We start from the raw sequence: 17489 nt of genomic DNA on the forward strand, positions 1-17489 counted from the left end.
AGTCAGAGAGACAATGTCATTACACAAATCAAAAGTTGAAAGACTGGTAAGTGGCGGCTCTCTCCATCAAATAGAATGCAGTTAAATTTTAAAAATAAGAATCAAAATTCAACCTATTAAACACAAAATAGAAGACAATATTGACAAGTGAAAATACTATGTTGAGGTAGCAGAAGTGTAGGGTGGATTTTTTTCTATGATATCTAAAGTAACTTGGAAATAACTTAAATATGTATGTGTACCTCTCCATTAAAACTCCCTGATAACTTACTAGATAGAGTCCTAACTATGGACTCTCCTGACCTGCTCCATTATAGGATCTTCCAAGTCTCAGGACTCCTTAATTGCCTCCTTAATCCCAGATCTAATTCCCCATCTTAGATTCATTAGCTATAGTTTGATACAACTGAATTGATCAGAACAGTGCTGTATAAATAGCAAGTAGCTACAAGGATGCCACATTGTACAACTCCAGGAGTGCCATTCACATTACACTGAAAACGGTGCCCCCCTGGAGTTGTGCAACATGGCAGCCACATAGCTACCTTTTGGTATCAGTCAGTATTTACTTTCTTCCAATGCCTACATCAAATTTTAAATCATCCCAGGGACTTCCGTGGTGGTCCAGTGGTAAAGAATATGCCTTCCAATGCAGGGGACGTGAGTTCGATCCCTGGTCGGGGAACTAAGATCCCACATGCCGCAAGGCAAATAAGCCCGTGCACCACAACTACTGGGCTTGCATGCCTCAACAAGAGAGCCCTGTGCCACAAACTACAGAGCCCACTTGCTCCGGAGCTCACAAACCCTGGAGCCCGCACGCCACAACTAAAGAGAAGCCTGTGCACCACAACTAGAGAGAGGCCCATGCGCCACAACAAAAGATCCCACGTGCCACAACTAAGACCCAACGCAGCCAAAAAAAAGAAAGTAATAAATTAAATATTTAAAAAAAAATTTTTAAATCATCCCAGCCTTCAAGCCTTTTAAATTCATACTTTTTACCTGTGTCAGTTTGATATGGTGTATTTGCCTAGGCACACTCAAAACTTGCTGTCAATAATTCTCTCATCCTTTTGTTATCAGACTTCTATTGGACTTCTAACTTTCCTCTCTTTACCTTTCCTGCTTATAAAATAACTTCTTTTAAAACCCATGAATTCCCAATTCTTATTATATTGTCTTAGTATAAAATATAAGTATTATATTTATTAATTTAATTTTCAATAACATTATAAATGAAAGATAATTCTCTGTAGAATTTTTGGGGGATTCATTCTTGAATGACAGCGGTATCTGGACTATTGACTTAAAATAGGGGAAAACTGAGTTTCTAAATTTCTGGAGGAATTGGTTAGAGGGTAGCACAATAATTTTTCTACCTAATACAAAGATGTAGTTTGTTTCCATTCTCCTAAAAATAAGATGACATTAACATATATATTTTTAGATATGTTTGCCCTTGGACAATGCTAAATCCTAAGGTTAACAGAATTTTTAATCTTCTAATGTTGTCTTCTCACTAATACAAATTCAATGGAGTTGGTTTAATGTAAAAACAGAAAAATGGATACCTCTGGGAAATTCTTTTGCATAGACTTACACTATAAAGGATCTTTTCATTCAGTCATTCACCAAATGATGACTCAAGATTGCCTGCTGGTGGTTAATACATTGACAAAAGGGGATTCAAAGTGTCAAATTTTATGAAGAAGAGAGAAAAGAAACCTTTGCCACCAAAAAGTCACATCAAAAATTTTTTAAATTCATTTCTGATATGTTAATGGTAAAATCTAGTATCTTAATGATGGAGGATCCTCCTATCAGAACACCCACTTTAGAATCTTGTCTCTTTTTACTTTCTTTTATTCCAGGCTGAAAGAGATCATCCAATAGCTTTATTGACTGAGTTTACTGGCTATCAGAACTTTAAATGAAATCTGTGTTCAAAACAAAGTCTGAAACCTCTATTCTAAATCTAATGATGTAGTTTTGTTGCTGTCTTTCCAGTAAAAGATTAGCACAACTTTTGGCTGGTCCTTGGCTGAAGCTGATTTTTTTATTATTAATAGACAAGATAAATCCATCAGCCTATTTCTCAATTTTCATGAATGCATGCATTCATTCATACATATTGTTGAATACTTTTTATATGCATATTATTCTAATAATTTCTGATCCTAACCATTTATTCTCAGTCATGGGGATGACTGTATTGTAAGATCTGTCTTGTCTGTGCAATATTCTGAGTATTTTCAATATAACGCAATGTAAAGGAAGCTTCTCCCTCCTCTCACCTCAACTTTGTCCAGGTGTAATTTTGTCTCATCCCCAAATATGCTGTGAAAATAACAGAATGCTATCCTGTAATTCTAAGCTTGTATATAGTCCTTGTAAGAGAACACTTACAGTCAGTTCTGATTTGTTTGAAGATATGGTGCTCTCATTTGATGTGTTTGTTGTAGAATCCTGTGACTACTGCAGGTGTATAGGAACAACAAATTGCAGTACTTTAGACGAGGGAGCTGCAGTGTATAAAATCAGGCATACCACTGGCTTCTTGTTGTACCTGTACTGCTTTCGCATTCTACGAAAATCAGTACCATACTTAACTTGTCCAGATTTCATCTAGGGTAAAGGAAAATTTTAGATTACTGACTATTTTTTGAATTCAATAAACTATCTTCACCAGGAAATGCCAAACCTGATTTCTCTCATCAGGCATACCAAAGCAATCTATCTGCCCACCCTCTTTCAGTTTTGCATGTAACTCTAAACCTAACAAATAGGCTTCCTGAAGGGAAAAAATCAATGACTTTAAATGATACACAATTTTATGTCTTTATAAGTCACCTTTTCACACTGAAACATGGAAGCTTCATAAAATAAGTTAATACTTGCTTTCAAAGCAACAATATTATTTGCCTTCATTATAAATAAACAGAATTCATTTGAGACAATGATTTTTCAAATGAAAGGATTAAAATAATCCCATTAAAACCAAAACAAAGGCATTTTATGTTCTTACATCTTTATTAAAGTACTTATTTTATAAACCTGGCTCAATAATAACTCATACTTTTATATCACATATTTGCCTTTAAGCAATACATAACACACTTAAGGCAGATTTACCTTATAGATGGCCTCAGCTTCTAAACACCACTGCACTGATTTATACAAATAGCAAAAATCACATGGGGAGCATCTACTGATACCTTTCCTGGTACTTACCTTTAGATTTTAAAACTGCATAATAAGTAGAGTTTCCATAAAATTTCATTTTTGAGATAGGAAACAAAAAATTTTGCCTTTATCTGTTAGATTGGATGTAGTTATTATTAATAACATAAACTTTAAATCTGTAGGGAAAACCAATACTTAACCTTCACTGCTCAGACAAGGCTCAACAACAGCAAGTAAAATGAGGTGCCACTGTAAAATCATATTGCTAAGTATTACCTTAACTCAAAATTCTGCTTATGTAATTGTATCATATCACAGCTAAAAATTACTATTTAATATATCAAGATACATCCAAAAGCATCCTTTGGTTGCATTAATATCAGGAGGCTTAGGCAGCACTGAAGATTCATTCTCTGCTCTTCTGGTCATTAGTATAATCTGAAGCTTTTGAAACTATTTGGTGATCCTATTTTGGGGCCCAATATCACAAAACCTTCAGGAGAATACTGGACCCAGGTGGAAGAATTTGAAGACTGGAAGACTTGCAGTTAAGGTAGAGTTATCATTAGCAGATCTTAGGGAAACAGGAATGCAGCCAGAATCACTTGATATTTATTAGAAATCAAGATTCACTGAATCATTTCTCTTTCAAAAAAATATCTTTAAAACTTGTATATTTTCAAATGTTCTTTTTTTAAAGAACGTATAAAATTAAGGTATTTGTGAAAATAAACCAGTTTCAAGTATACTTGTTTCTCTTCATTTTGCTTCCTTCAAAGGATTTCTTCTCATCAAGCACAAATGTGCTAATCTTTACAGCAAGACAAACTCTTCTGTGCTAAATCTTTTTAATCTTTTCTTTTCATCCTCTGAGAAAAGGTCTTCTTCATTGGTTGTAGTAGATGTAAAATCATAGTCTCTGGAATGACCATTTACAAAAGTAAATAAGGGATATTTCTCCTTAGAAGAAATTTTCAGCATCTGTAACAGAAAGAACAGAAGAATCCCTTATTGGATGCAATAGTACACAGTAGGACCACATGATGAAATCTAATGTTTTAGCCCTGAATCTCTCTTGTTAGCTTCTCTCATTTACATTTAGCCAGTGCTACTGCCTTACTGTTCTGGCTAAAAGACAAAAGTTGATCAGCATTGTATAGTTTATTTATCGCTAAATACCTACTTCCCCATTAGGATTAGACCATCAGAAATTAACTATATTATCATTCCTACCCAAAACCCCCAAAAGTAAAGTCTTTTGGTCACATTTGTTTGAAGGCTTACTAGTGAGTTAAGATTTATCTTCTATTGGTGGTAATAGACAATAAAACAAAATGGTATCACTGATTATGGTAAAATACTGTGAATGACTGTTTAGTACCATAACACAGAAAAAAAAATTAAACTAAGTCAAAAGGTCCATTCTAATCTCACTTCTACAACTTAACTTTGATGTGATCTTTGACAAATCACTCTACCTGAGTATCACCTATAAAACTGGGAAAAAGTTATTGAATCTCCTTATCTCAGAGAAATGTTAGGATGACCAAAAGCAATAAAAAGTTATTTTTTAAAATCAAGTTTGGTCTTTTCAAAGATTTCTATATTAAAAAAATATATTTCTGCAATAATCTAGTTAAGATGAAAAACAGTATTCTTATACACAGTAACAATCCACACTTTACATATTACCTTCTAAAGTTACATTACACAATTTAGAAGTAAAATAAGTAATACCTGGAATTTTGTGAGAACACCAACAACCTTTATATAACCTCTGTCAATTTGGGATTCGTTGACAAGCCAACAACCCATTCTAAACCATTTAAATATTTCTGTTAAACAAAGTCTATTAAAAAATTAAAACAATTTTCATTTTAAGGTGAATAAAAATTTTTGAGTGAAGGATGTTTTTATAGAAATAAACATTTCTATAGGTAACCAGGACTTACAAGAAGGATTCTGAAAAGTTTATGTGAGTTTCAAAGAATGCTGAAAAAATATCGATAGTACTTATACATCATTAATCATGATCAATTAAATATAATTTAAGGATAATTTTAGCAGTAAAAACTAAATTCTCCCAAATGTTGATATTCAACTGAAGGCTCATCAAATTCTTATATACTACATTTATAGATTCTCTTGGCTAAAATAAATATGTAGCCCTAGGATACAGATACAATGTTAAATTTAAAATATTTCAATGAGACAGTTAATATGAAATCCATTTTCTAATTGAGTGGAAGTGAACCATTTAAATAAAAACAATCAAGTACTTAAAAAACCAGATGTGATGAAATATGATTGATCCTATAATTCATATTGTGCTCCTACTTTTTACACTTCTCAAATTCATTTAACTTACATTCTAAAAATAAAAAAGGTAGAGAGAAGGGCAAAAATGTGGAAATGAAAAGTAAGAGACAGAGGGGGCCGGCATCTGATCAATCATCTTTCACCTCGAGCCAATGGGTGGAATACAGTCCAAAATTGTTACCATTTTATATTCATTTAACATCACTTATAAAAGTCCAGTATCTAACAAGCAGGTATCATTGTATCATTTTCAACTCAACATGCAAAGCTAACATTATCATGTCTTCATCCTTTCTTTCAAAATCAAGACGCCTTTCAAATGCTTTTCAAAGCTCTAAGCACCATATCAAGAATTTTTTAGACTTTTTTTTTTAAGAATAACCATTGATTTGAACTTCTATTAGAAGGGAAAAGTTTAGTTTTCTTTTTTATACTACAAAATAGGATGCACTGTCAAAACAATAAGGTCCCTCCATAATGGATAATATAAAATCTACACAAAGAAAATTCCAAATTAGGTTATCTATATGACTTGGGGTATTATATCAATTGAGATATTATACAAAATAAAGATAATGAAAGACATTTAATAACTTGGGGAAATATTTAATATTTTGTTGTATTTCCGTCTAGACTTTTTAAAGTACGTTTAAAATTACTTTAACAAAACTGAGATTAAATTTTATATATAGTGTTTATCCTGTTTTTCCTTTAACATTACATAATAAATACTGGACTACAATCCTGCAGCCTGTGGAATGAAAACCACATTCACAGAAAGATAGACAAAATGAAAAGCAGAGGACTATGTATCAGAGGAGGGAATAAGATAAAACCCCAGAAAAACAACTAAATGAAGTGGATAGAGGTAACCTTCCAGAAAAAGAATTCAGAATAATGATAGTGAACATGGTCCTAGACCTTGGAAAAAGAATGGAGGCAAAGACTGAGAAGATGCAAGAAATGTTTAACAAAGATCTAGAAGAATTAAAGAACAAACAGAGATGAACAACACAACATCTGAAATCAAAAATACACTAGACAGAATCAATAGCAGAATAACTGAGGTAGAAGAACGGATAAGTGACCTGGAAGACAGAATGGTGGAATTCACTGCCACAGAACAGAATAAAGAAAAAAGAATGAAAAGAAATGAAGACAGCCTAAGAGACCTCTGGGACACATTAAATGCACTAACATTCACATTATAGGGGTCCCAGAAGAAGAGACAGAGAAAGGACCAGAGAAAATATTTGAAGAGATTATAGTCAAAAACTTCCCTAACATGAGAAAGGAAACAGCCAGCAAGCCCAGGAAGCGCTGAGAGTCCCAGGCAGGATAAACCCAAGGAGAAACACGCCAAGACACATAGTAATCAAATTGACAAAAATTAAACACAAAGAGAATTATTGAAAGCAGCAAGGGAAAAATGACAAATAACATACAAGGGAACTCCCATAAGGTTAACAGCTGATTTCTCAGCAGAAACTCTACAAGCCAGAAGGGAGTGGCATGATATATTTAAAGAGAGGGAAGAGCCTACAACCGAGATTATTCTACCCAGCAAGGATCTCATTCAGATTCGATGGAGAAACCAAAAGCTTTACAGACAAGCAAAAGCAAAGAGAATTCAGCACCACCAAACCAGCTCTACAACAAATGCTAAAGGAACTTCTCTAAGTGGGAAACACAAGAGAAGAAAAGGACCTACAAAAACAAACCCAAAACAATTAAGAAAATGGTAATAGGAACATACATGTCGATAATTACCTTAAATATGAATGGATTAAATGCTCCAACCAAAAGACACAGGCTTCCTGAATAGATACAAATACAAGACGCATATATATATGCTGTTTATAGGAGACCCACTGCAGACCTAGGGACACATACAGACTGAAAGTAAAGTGATGAAAAAATTTTCCATGCAAATAGAAATCAAAAGAAAGCTGGAGTAGCAATACTCATATAAGACAAAATAGACTTTAAAATAAAGAATGTTATAAGAGACAAGTAAGGATACTACATAATGACCAAGGGATCAATCCAAGAACATATAACAATTATAAATATATATGCACCCAACATAGGAGCACCTCAATACATAAGGCAAATGCTAACAGCTATAAAAGAGGAAATTGACAGTAACACAGTAATAGCGGGGTAACCTAACACCTCACTTACACCAGTGCACAGATCATCCAGACAGAAAACAAATAAGAAAACACAAGCTTTAAATGACACAACAGACCACACAATTTAACTTTTATAGGACATTCCATCTGAAAACAGCAGATTACGCTTTCGTCTCAAGTGCGCACAGAACATTCTCCAGGATAGATCACATCTTGGGTCACAAATCAAGCCTTGGTAAATTTAAGAAAACTGAAATCTATCAAGGATCTTTTCCGACCACAATGCTATGAGAATAGAAATAAATTACAGGGAAGAAAATATAAAAAAACACAAACACATGGAGGCTAAACAATACATTACTAAATAACCAAGAGATCACTGAAGAAATCAAAGAGGAAATCAGAAAGTACCTAGAGACAAATGACAATGAAAACACAACGATCCAAAACCTATGGGATGCAGCAAAGGAAGTTCTAAGAGGGAAGTTTATAGCAATAAAATCCTACCTCAAGAAACAAGAAAAATTCCAAATAAACAATCTAAACTTACACCTAAAGGAACTAGAGAGAGAAGAACAAACAAAACCCAAAGTCAGCAGAAGGAAAGAAATCATAAAGATCAGAGCAGAAATAAATGAAATAGAAACAAAGAAAACAATAGGAAAGATCAATAAAACTAAAAGCCGGTCCTTTGAGAAGATAAACAAAATTGATAAACCTTTAGCCAGACTCATCAAGAAGAAGAGGGAAAGGACTCAAATCAATAAAATTAGAAATGAAAAAGGAGAAGTTACAATGGACCCCAAAGAAATACAAAGCATCTTAAGAGACTACTACAAGCAACTCTATGCCAATAAAATGGACAACCTGGAAGAAATGGACAAATTTTTAGAAAAGCACAACCTTACCAGACTGAACCAGGAAGAAATAGAAAATATAAACAGGCCAATCAGAAGCAATGAAATTGAAACTGTGATTAAAAATGTTCCAACAGGGCTTCCCTGGTGGCGCAGTGGTTGAGAGTCTGCCTGCCGGTGCAGGGGACACGGGTTCGTGCCCCGGTCCGGGAAGATCCCACATGCCGCGGAGCGGCTGGGCCCATGAGCCATGGCCGCTGAGCCTGCGCGTCCGGAGCCTGTGCTCCACAACGGGAGAGGCCACAACAGTGAGAGGCCCGTGTACCGCAAAAAAAAAAAAAAAAAAAAGTTCCAACAAACAAAGCCCAGGACCAGATGGCTTCACAGGCGAATTCTATCAAACATTTAGAGGAGAGCTAACACCTATGGTTCTCAAACTCTTCCAAAATATAGCAGAGGGAGGAACACCCCCAAACTCATTCTACGAGGCCACCACCACCCTGATAACAAAACCAGACAAAAATGTTACCAAAGAAGAAAACTATAGGCAAATATCACTGATGAATATAGATGCAAAAATCCTCAACAAAATACTAGCAAACAGAATCCAACAGCACATTAAAAGGATCATACACCATGATAGTGGGATTTATCCCAGGGATGTAAGGATTCTTCAATATATGCAAATCAATCAATGTGATATAGCTGATTCACTTTGTGATACAGCAGAAACTAACACAACATTGTAAAGCAATTATACTCCAATAGAAATGTTAAAAAAAATCAATGTGATACACCAATATTAATAAACTGAAGAATAAAAACCAAATGATCATCTCAATAAATGCAGAAAAAGCTTTTCACAAAATTCAACACCTATTTATGATTAAAAACTCTCCAGGGAGTGGGCACAGACGGACCCTACCTCAACATAATAAAGTCCATATATTAAAAACCCACAGCAAACACCATTTGCAATGGTGAAAAACTGAAAGCATTTCCTCTAAGATCAGAAAAAAGAAAAGGATGTCCACTCTCGCCACTATTATTCAGCACAGCTTTGGAAGTCCTAGCCATGGCAATCAGAGAAGCAAAAGAAATAAAAGGAATACAAATTGGAAAAGAAGAAGTAAAAGAGTCATTGTTTGCAGATGACATGATACTATACATAGAGAATCCTAAGATGTCACCAGAAAACTACTAGAGTTAATCAATGAATTTGGTAAAGTAGCAGAATACAAAATTAATGCACAGAAATCTCTGGCATGCCTATACACTAATGACGAAAAATCTGAAAGTGAAATTAAGAAAACACTCCCATTTACCACTGCAACAAAATGAATAAAATATCTAGGAATAAACCTACCTAAGGAGACAAAAGACCTGTATGCAGAATATCATAAGATACTGATGAAAGAAATTAAAGATGATACAAAGAGATGGAGAGATATACCATGTTCTTGGATTGGAAGAATCAACATTGTGAAAATGACTATACTACCCAAAGCAATCTACAGATTCAATGCAATCCCCATCAAACTACCACTGGCATTTTTCACAGAACTAGAACAAAAAATTTCACAATTTGTATGAAAACACAAAAAACCCCATATAACCAAAGCAATCTTGAGAAAGAAAAACGGAGCTGGAGGAATCAGGCTCCCTGACTTCAGACTATACTACAAAGCTACAGTAATCAAGACAGTATGGTACTGGCACAAAAACAGAAAGATAGATCAATGGAACAGGATAGAAAGCACAGAGATAGACCCACGCACATATGGTCACCTTATCTTTGATAAAGGAGGCAAGAATATAAAATGGAGAAGAGACAGCCACTTCAATAAGCGGTGCTGGGAAAACTAGACAGCTACATGTAAAAGAATGAAATTAGAACACTCCCTAACACCATACACAAAAATAAACTCAAAATGGATTAAAGACCTAAATGTAAGGCCAGACACTATCAAACTCTTAGAGGAAAACATAGGCAGAACACTCTATGACATAAATCACAGCAAGATCCTTTTTGATCCACCTCCTAGAGAAATGGAAATAAAAACAAAAATAAACAAATGGGACCTAATGAAACTTAAAGGCTTTTGCACAGCAAAGGACACCATAAACAAGACAAAAAGACAACCCTCAGAATGCGAGAAAATATTTGCAAATGAAGCAACTGACAAAGGATTCATCTCCAAAATTTACAAGCAGCTCATGCAGCTCAATATCAAAAAAACAAACAACCCAATCCAAAAATGGGCAGAAGACCTAAATAGACATTTCTCCAAAGAAGATATACAGACTGCCAACAAACACATGAAAGAATGCTCAACATCATTAATCGTTAGAGAAATGCAAGTCAAAACTACAATGAGATATCATCTCACACCAGTCAGAATGGCCATCATCAAAAAATCTAGAAACAATAAATGCTGGAGAGGGTGTGGAGAAAAGGGAACCCTCTTGCACTGCTGGTGGGAATGTGAATTGATACAGCCACTATGGAGAACAGTATGGAGGTTCCTTAAAAAACTACAAATAGAACTACCATATGACCCAGCAATCCCACTACTGGGCATATACCCTGAGAAAACCATAATTCAAAAAGAGTCATGTACCAAAATGTTCATTGCAGCTCTATTTACAATAGCTCGGAGATGGAAACAACCTAAGTGTCCATCATCGGATGAATGGATAAAAAAGATGTGGCACATATATACAATGGAATATTACTCAGCCATAAAAAGAAACGAAATTGAGCTATTTGTAATGAGGTGGATAGATCTAGAGTCTGTCATACAGAGTGAAGTCAGAAAGAGAAAGACAAATACCATATCCTAACACATATATATGGAATTTAAGAAAAAAAAATGTCATGAAGAACCTAGGGGTAAGACAGGAATAAAGACACAGACCTACTAGAGAATGGACTTGAGGATATGGGGAGGGGGAAGGGTAAGCTGTGACAAAGCGAGAGAGAGGCATGGACATATATACACTACCAAACGTAAGGTAGATAACTAATGGGAAGCAACTGCATAGCACAGGGAGATCAGCTCGGTGCTTTGTGACGGCCTGGAGGGGTGGGATAGGGAGGGTGGGAGGGAGGGAGACACAAGAGGGAAGAGATATGGGGATATATGTATATATATAACTGATTCACTTTGTTATAAAGCAGAAACTAACACACCACTGTAAAGCAATTATACTCCAATAAAGATGCTTAAATAAATTAATTAATTAAATAAATAAAATTAAAAAGTCACAGGGATGTATTCTACACCATGGGGAATATAGTCTATAATATTGTAATTACTCTGTATGGTGACAGATGGTAACTGGACTTATCATGGTGATCACTTCATAATGTTTAAAAATATTGAATCACCATGTTGTACAACTGAAACTAGTCTAATATTGTATGTCAATTATAATTCAATATAAAAAAGAAAAAACACAATTATTAAAAAAAGAAAGAAAAAAGATTAGAAGGAAATGAACTGTAGTGCTAATCTAAAATGGCAGCATCCTAGGTGAAAAACCTATACACTGAAAACTATAAAACTCTGATAAAGGAAACTGAAGATGATTTAAAGAAATGGAAAGATAGCTCATGCTCTTGGATTGAAAGAATTAATATTGTTAAAAGGCTGTACTACTCACAGCAATCTACAGATTTAATGCAATCCCTATCAAATTATCCAAGACATTTTTCACAGAACTAGAGGAAATAATACTAAAATTTATATGCAACCACAAAAGACCCAGAGTTGCCAAAGCACTCCTGAGGGAAAAGAACAAAGCTGGAGGAAAAACCCTCCCAGACTTCAGACAATACTACAAAGCTACAGTAATCAAAACAGCATGGTATTGGCACAGAAACAGACACATAGATAGATGGAACAGAATAGAGAGCCCAGAAGTAAACCCACACACCTACTGTCAATTAATCTATAACAAAGGAAGCAAGAATATACAATGGAGAAAAGATAATCTCTTCAGCAAGTGGTGCTGGGAAAGCTGGACAGCCTCACATAAATCAGTGAAATTAGAACACTCCCTCAAACCATATATACAAAACAAAATCAAAATGTCTTAAAGACCTAAATACAGGACATGACACCATAAAACTCCTAGAAGAGAACATAGACAAAACATTCTTCGACATAAATCATAGCAATATTTTCTTAGATCAGTCTCCCAAGACAAAAGAAATAAAAGCAAAAGTAAACAAATGGGACCTAAACAAACTTATAAGCTTTTGCACAGCAAAGGAAACCATCAACAAAATTAAAAGACAACCTACAGAATGGGAGAAAATATTTGCAAACGATGCACCTGACAAGGGGTTAATATCTAAAATGTACAAACAGCTTATACTACTCAATATCAAATAAAACAAACAACCCAATCAAAAACTGGGGAGAAAACCTAAATAGCTGTTTCTTTAAAGAAGACATGCCGATTGGCCAACAGGTATATGAAAAGATGTTCAACATCTCTACCTCAATAAATAAATAAACAAACAACAAGGTCCTACTGTACAGCACAGGGAACTATATTCAATATCCTGTGATAAACCATAATGGAAAAGAATACAAAAAAGTATATATATGTACAACTGAGAATATACATGTATAAAAGAATATATATACATATATATGTACAACTGTACAGCAGACATTAATGTAACATTGTAAATCAACTATACTTCAAAAAATTCAATAAATACATGTTTTAAAATGTAGTATACTGTAGTGCTCCCTTTGGCAGCACACATACTAAAACTGGAACGATACAGAGAAGATTAGCATGGCCCCTGCTCAAGGATGACACGCAAATTTGTGAAGCATTCCATATTTTTCTTATTCAACAGAGTTCTGGAAGTTATAGCCACAGCAATCAGAGAAGAAAAGGAAATAAAAGGAATCCAAATTGGAAAAGAAGTAAAGCTGTCACTGTTTGCAGATGACATGATACTATACATAGAGAATCCTAAAGATGCTACCAGAAAACTACTAGAGCTAATCAGTGAATTTGGTAAAGTAGCAGGATACAAAATTAATGCACAGAAATCTCTGGCATTCCTATACACTAATGATGAAAAATCTGAAAGTGAAATCAAGAAAAGACTCCCATTTACCACTGCAACAAAAAGAATAAAATATCTAGGAATAAACCTACCTAAGGAGACAAAAGACCTGTATGCAGAAAACTATAAGACACTGATGAAAGAAATTAAAGATGATACAAAGAGATGGAGAGATATACCATGTTCTTGGATGGAAGAATCAACATTGTGAAAATGACTATACTACCCAAAGCAATCTACAGATTCAATGCAATCCCTATCAAACTATCACTGGCATTTTTCACAGAACTAGAACAAAAAATTTCACAATTTGTATGAAAACACAAAAGACCCCGAATAGCCAAAGCAATCTTGAGAACAAAAAACGGAGCTGGAGGAATCAGGCTCCCTGACTTCAGACTATACTACAAAGCTACAGTAATCAAGACAGTATGGTACTGGCACAAAAACAGAAAGATCAATGGAACAGGATAGAAAGCACAGAGATAAACCCACGCACATATGGTCACCTTATCTTTGATAAAGGAGGCAGGAGTGTACAGTGGAGAAAGGACAGCCTCTTCAATAAGTGGTGCTGGGAAAACAGGACAGCTACATGTAAAAGTATGAGATTAGATCACTCCCTAACACCATACACAAAAATAAGCTCAAAATGGATTAAAGACCTAAATGCAAGGCCAGACACTATCAAACTCTTAGAGGAAAACACAGGCAGAACACTCTATGACATAAATCACAGCAAGATCCTTTTTGACCCACCTCCTAGAGAAATGGAAATAAAAACAAAAATAAACAAATGGGACCTAATGAAACTTCAAAGCTTTTGCACAGCAAAGGAAACCATAAACAAGACAAAAAGACAACCCTCAGAATGCAAGAAAATATTTGCAAATGAAGCAACTGACGAAGGACTAATCTCCAAAATTTACAAGCAGCTCATGCAGCTCAATATCAAAAAAACAAACAACCCAATCCAAAAATGGGCAGAAGACCTAAATAGACATTTCTCCAAAGAAGATATACAGACTGCCAACAAACACATGAAAGAACGCTCAACATCAGTAATCATTAGAGAAATGCAAATCAAAACTACAATGAGATATCATCTCACACCAGTCAGAATGGCCATCATCAAAAAATCTAGAAACAATAAATGCTGGAGAGGGTGTGGAGAAAAGGGAACCCTCTTGCACTGCTGGTGGGAATGTGAATTGATACAGCCACTATGGAGAACAGTATGGAGGTTCCTTAAAAAACTACAAATAGAACTACCATATGACCCAGCAATCCCACTACTGGGCATATACCCTGAGAAAACCATAATTCAAAAAGAGTCATGTACCAAAATGTTCATTGCAGCTCTATTTACAATAGCTCGGAGATGGAAACAACCTAAGTGTCCATCATCAGATGAATGGATAAAAAAGATGTGGCACATATATACAATGGAATATTACTCAGCCATAAAAAGAAACGAAATTGAGCTATTTGTAATGAGGTGGATAGATCTAGAGTCTGTCATACAGAGTGAAGTCAGAAAGAGAAAGACAAATACCATATCCTAACACATATATATGGAATTTAAGAAAAAAAAATGTCATGAAGAACCTAGGGGTAAGACAGGAATAAAGACACAGACCTACTAGAGAATGGACTTGAGGATATGGGGAGGGGGAAGGGTAAGCTGTGACAAAGCGAGAGAGAGGCATGGACATATATACACTACCAAACGTAAGGTAGATAACTAATGGGAAGCAACTGCATAGCACAGGGAGATCAGCTCGGTGCTTTGTGACGGCCTGGAGGGGTGGGATAGGGAGGGTGGGAGGGAGGGAGACGCAAGAGGGAGGAGATATGGGAACATATGTATATGTATGACTGATTCACTTTGTTGTAAAGCAGAAACTAACACACCATTGTAAAGCAATTATACTCCGATAAAGATGAAAACAAAAATGTAGTATACTGTAAAATGTACTACTATTTAGCAGTTTAAATGAATAAGCTAGACCAACATGAATAGATATAATCTCCAAGTCACTATCAAATGAAAAAGCAAATTGCAAAGGGATACATAACATTTTTATATGAATATATAATTGATGACAAGTTTAAGAACATACAAAAAAAAACAGTGTACGTTGTTTACAGTTACATCAAGTATACTAATTTACACTAATTTAGGATAGTGGCTACCACTGGGAAGGAAATAAGGGAATAAGATTGGGGAAGGGTAATACACTTCGATTATATACGTGGGGTATTTTTTTCTCCCTTAAGCTTAGAGGTAGCACATGGCTATTTATTATTCTATCCTCTATATTTCCGTATGCTTGAAATTTTAAAAAACTAATTTAATAAAATGAACATATTGCAAAGTACAAACTTCTTCAGTCTGGCATTCAATACTCTCCACAATATTATTCCAACCTCCTTTTCTAGCCTCATCCTTCACTATTTCCTATAGCAGTGTTTCCCAAGCCTTGGACATTTATATACCTCCTTCCTTATTTTCACTATATATGCCATCTCTATTACAATTAATGAATAATTTTCTTTTCATAATTTTAACCCCAGTAGCCTTGTACAGGTCAATGATAAGTAGGAAACCACATGTTTAATAAGCCAGCTATTCTTTTCTAATATGAATATACATATATAAGTATCAATATTTGTCCCAGGGTCACTTAAAACATCAAGTATCACACTTTAGGTTGCACTGTCTTATACTAGTGGTTCTCAAATTTGGTGTACAAGATTACTTGTGAAGTTTGTTAGAAATGGAGGCTCCCAGGCCATACCTCTAGGGATTCTGATTCGTGCGATCAGAAGACAAAAAATCGTGCCCTATATGTATCCATGGCACCTAACAAATTGGACTATTTGCCATTCTCTAGAGAAGCTCTACATTTTTCTTTTCCACTACTTTTCCTCTTGTTATCTCCTCTGCTTGACGTACCCTCCCCCTTCTCCCTTAGCCAACAGAAATTAAGCCTACACTTTAGGGCTCATATTAAATATCACCATCACAATAAAGAACTTTGACTTGGATGCGACATCGCTCTCATTTTAACACTCCTCCTTACCCTATCAATTTATTTCTATTTCTGTATGAATGCTTATCATATTCAATGTAATACACGTCTACTTGTCTTATTCCGCCTCCTGAACTATAAATGCTACTTGAGGGCAAAGCCTTGGTCATTTTGTGTTTTCAACATGACAGTTATTCAGATACTTGCTGGACTGAGCTCTGCTAAACACTGAATTAATTTAACAATTTTTATTAACATTTTAAAACTCATGTGGCATAAGCATTAGAATATTCATTCATATAGCATTACAAATTAAACATGAGAATCTAGACTACCTGGCCTCAATTTCAAAATGAGAAAACTGAAAATATATCCTATATAGAAACAAATAATTTAAGATGTTTTAATTTTCAAAGAACAAAATAACAGTTTAACTAAAAATGCTGAATTCAGTTTTTAAGAAGGAAAATTGCTTAACTTACCATCTTCCAAGCAAAAGTAAATGATCAAGTTATTAACTGACAAAGTGAGGTTTTGATACTGCTACCAAAAAGCTATTAACTTAAGAACAACAGTATAATTAAAGCAAAGTTAATTGACTCTGGCAAAATTCTCAGTACTTCCATATTATATTTCAACATGGTTTCTCATTGCTTTAATACTGCATATTACTTAGATGCATCAATAGCAATAACTTCTAAGTAGTTTTCCAGTGTAAAAACTATTAGTATAAAACCACGAAACTATCTGTTTTTAATCAGAAAATATCAACATGCAACTCATTTATGAATATTGTTTTTCTCAATTTGGTAACAGTAATTTGGGCTTTTTTCTATTCCAGAGGTAGACTACATCACTGCTC

General features: G+C 34.7%; 1 protein-coding gene and 1 non-coding gene across 2 annotated transcripts in view; one reads left to right on the forward strand and one right to left on the reverse strand.

Annotated features, from left to right (window-relative positions):
* Window positions 1-3776: 3776 nt before the first annotated feature.
* Window positions 3777-17489, reverse strand: part of ATG4C (autophagy related 4C cysteine peptidase) — an 88692-nt gene continuing 74979 nt past the window's right edge. The window contains exon 11 of the mRNA XM_022581246.2: window positions 3777-4167. Coding sequence (XP_022436954.1) covers window positions 4000-4167 — 168 coding nt within the window. The 3' untranslated portion in view covers window positions 3777-3999. The remainder of the gene's footprint in view (window positions 4168-17489) is intronic.
* LOC149750739 (U6 spliceosomal RNA) lies at window positions 13258-13364 on the forward strand. The gene has a single exon (XR_016391006.1). It is a non-coding gene; the product is annotated as a U6 spliceosomal RNA (small nuclear RNA).

This window comes from Delphinapterus leucas, chromosome 1, assembly GCF_059928025.1.
Source record: "Delphinapterus leucas isolate spDelLeu-1000000601 "Yukka" chromosome 1, BTC_Dleu_Yukka2, whole genome shotgun sequence".
Lineage (NCBI taxonomy): Eukaryota > Metazoa > Chordata > Mammalia > Artiodactyla > Monodontidae > Delphinapterus > Delphinapterus leucas.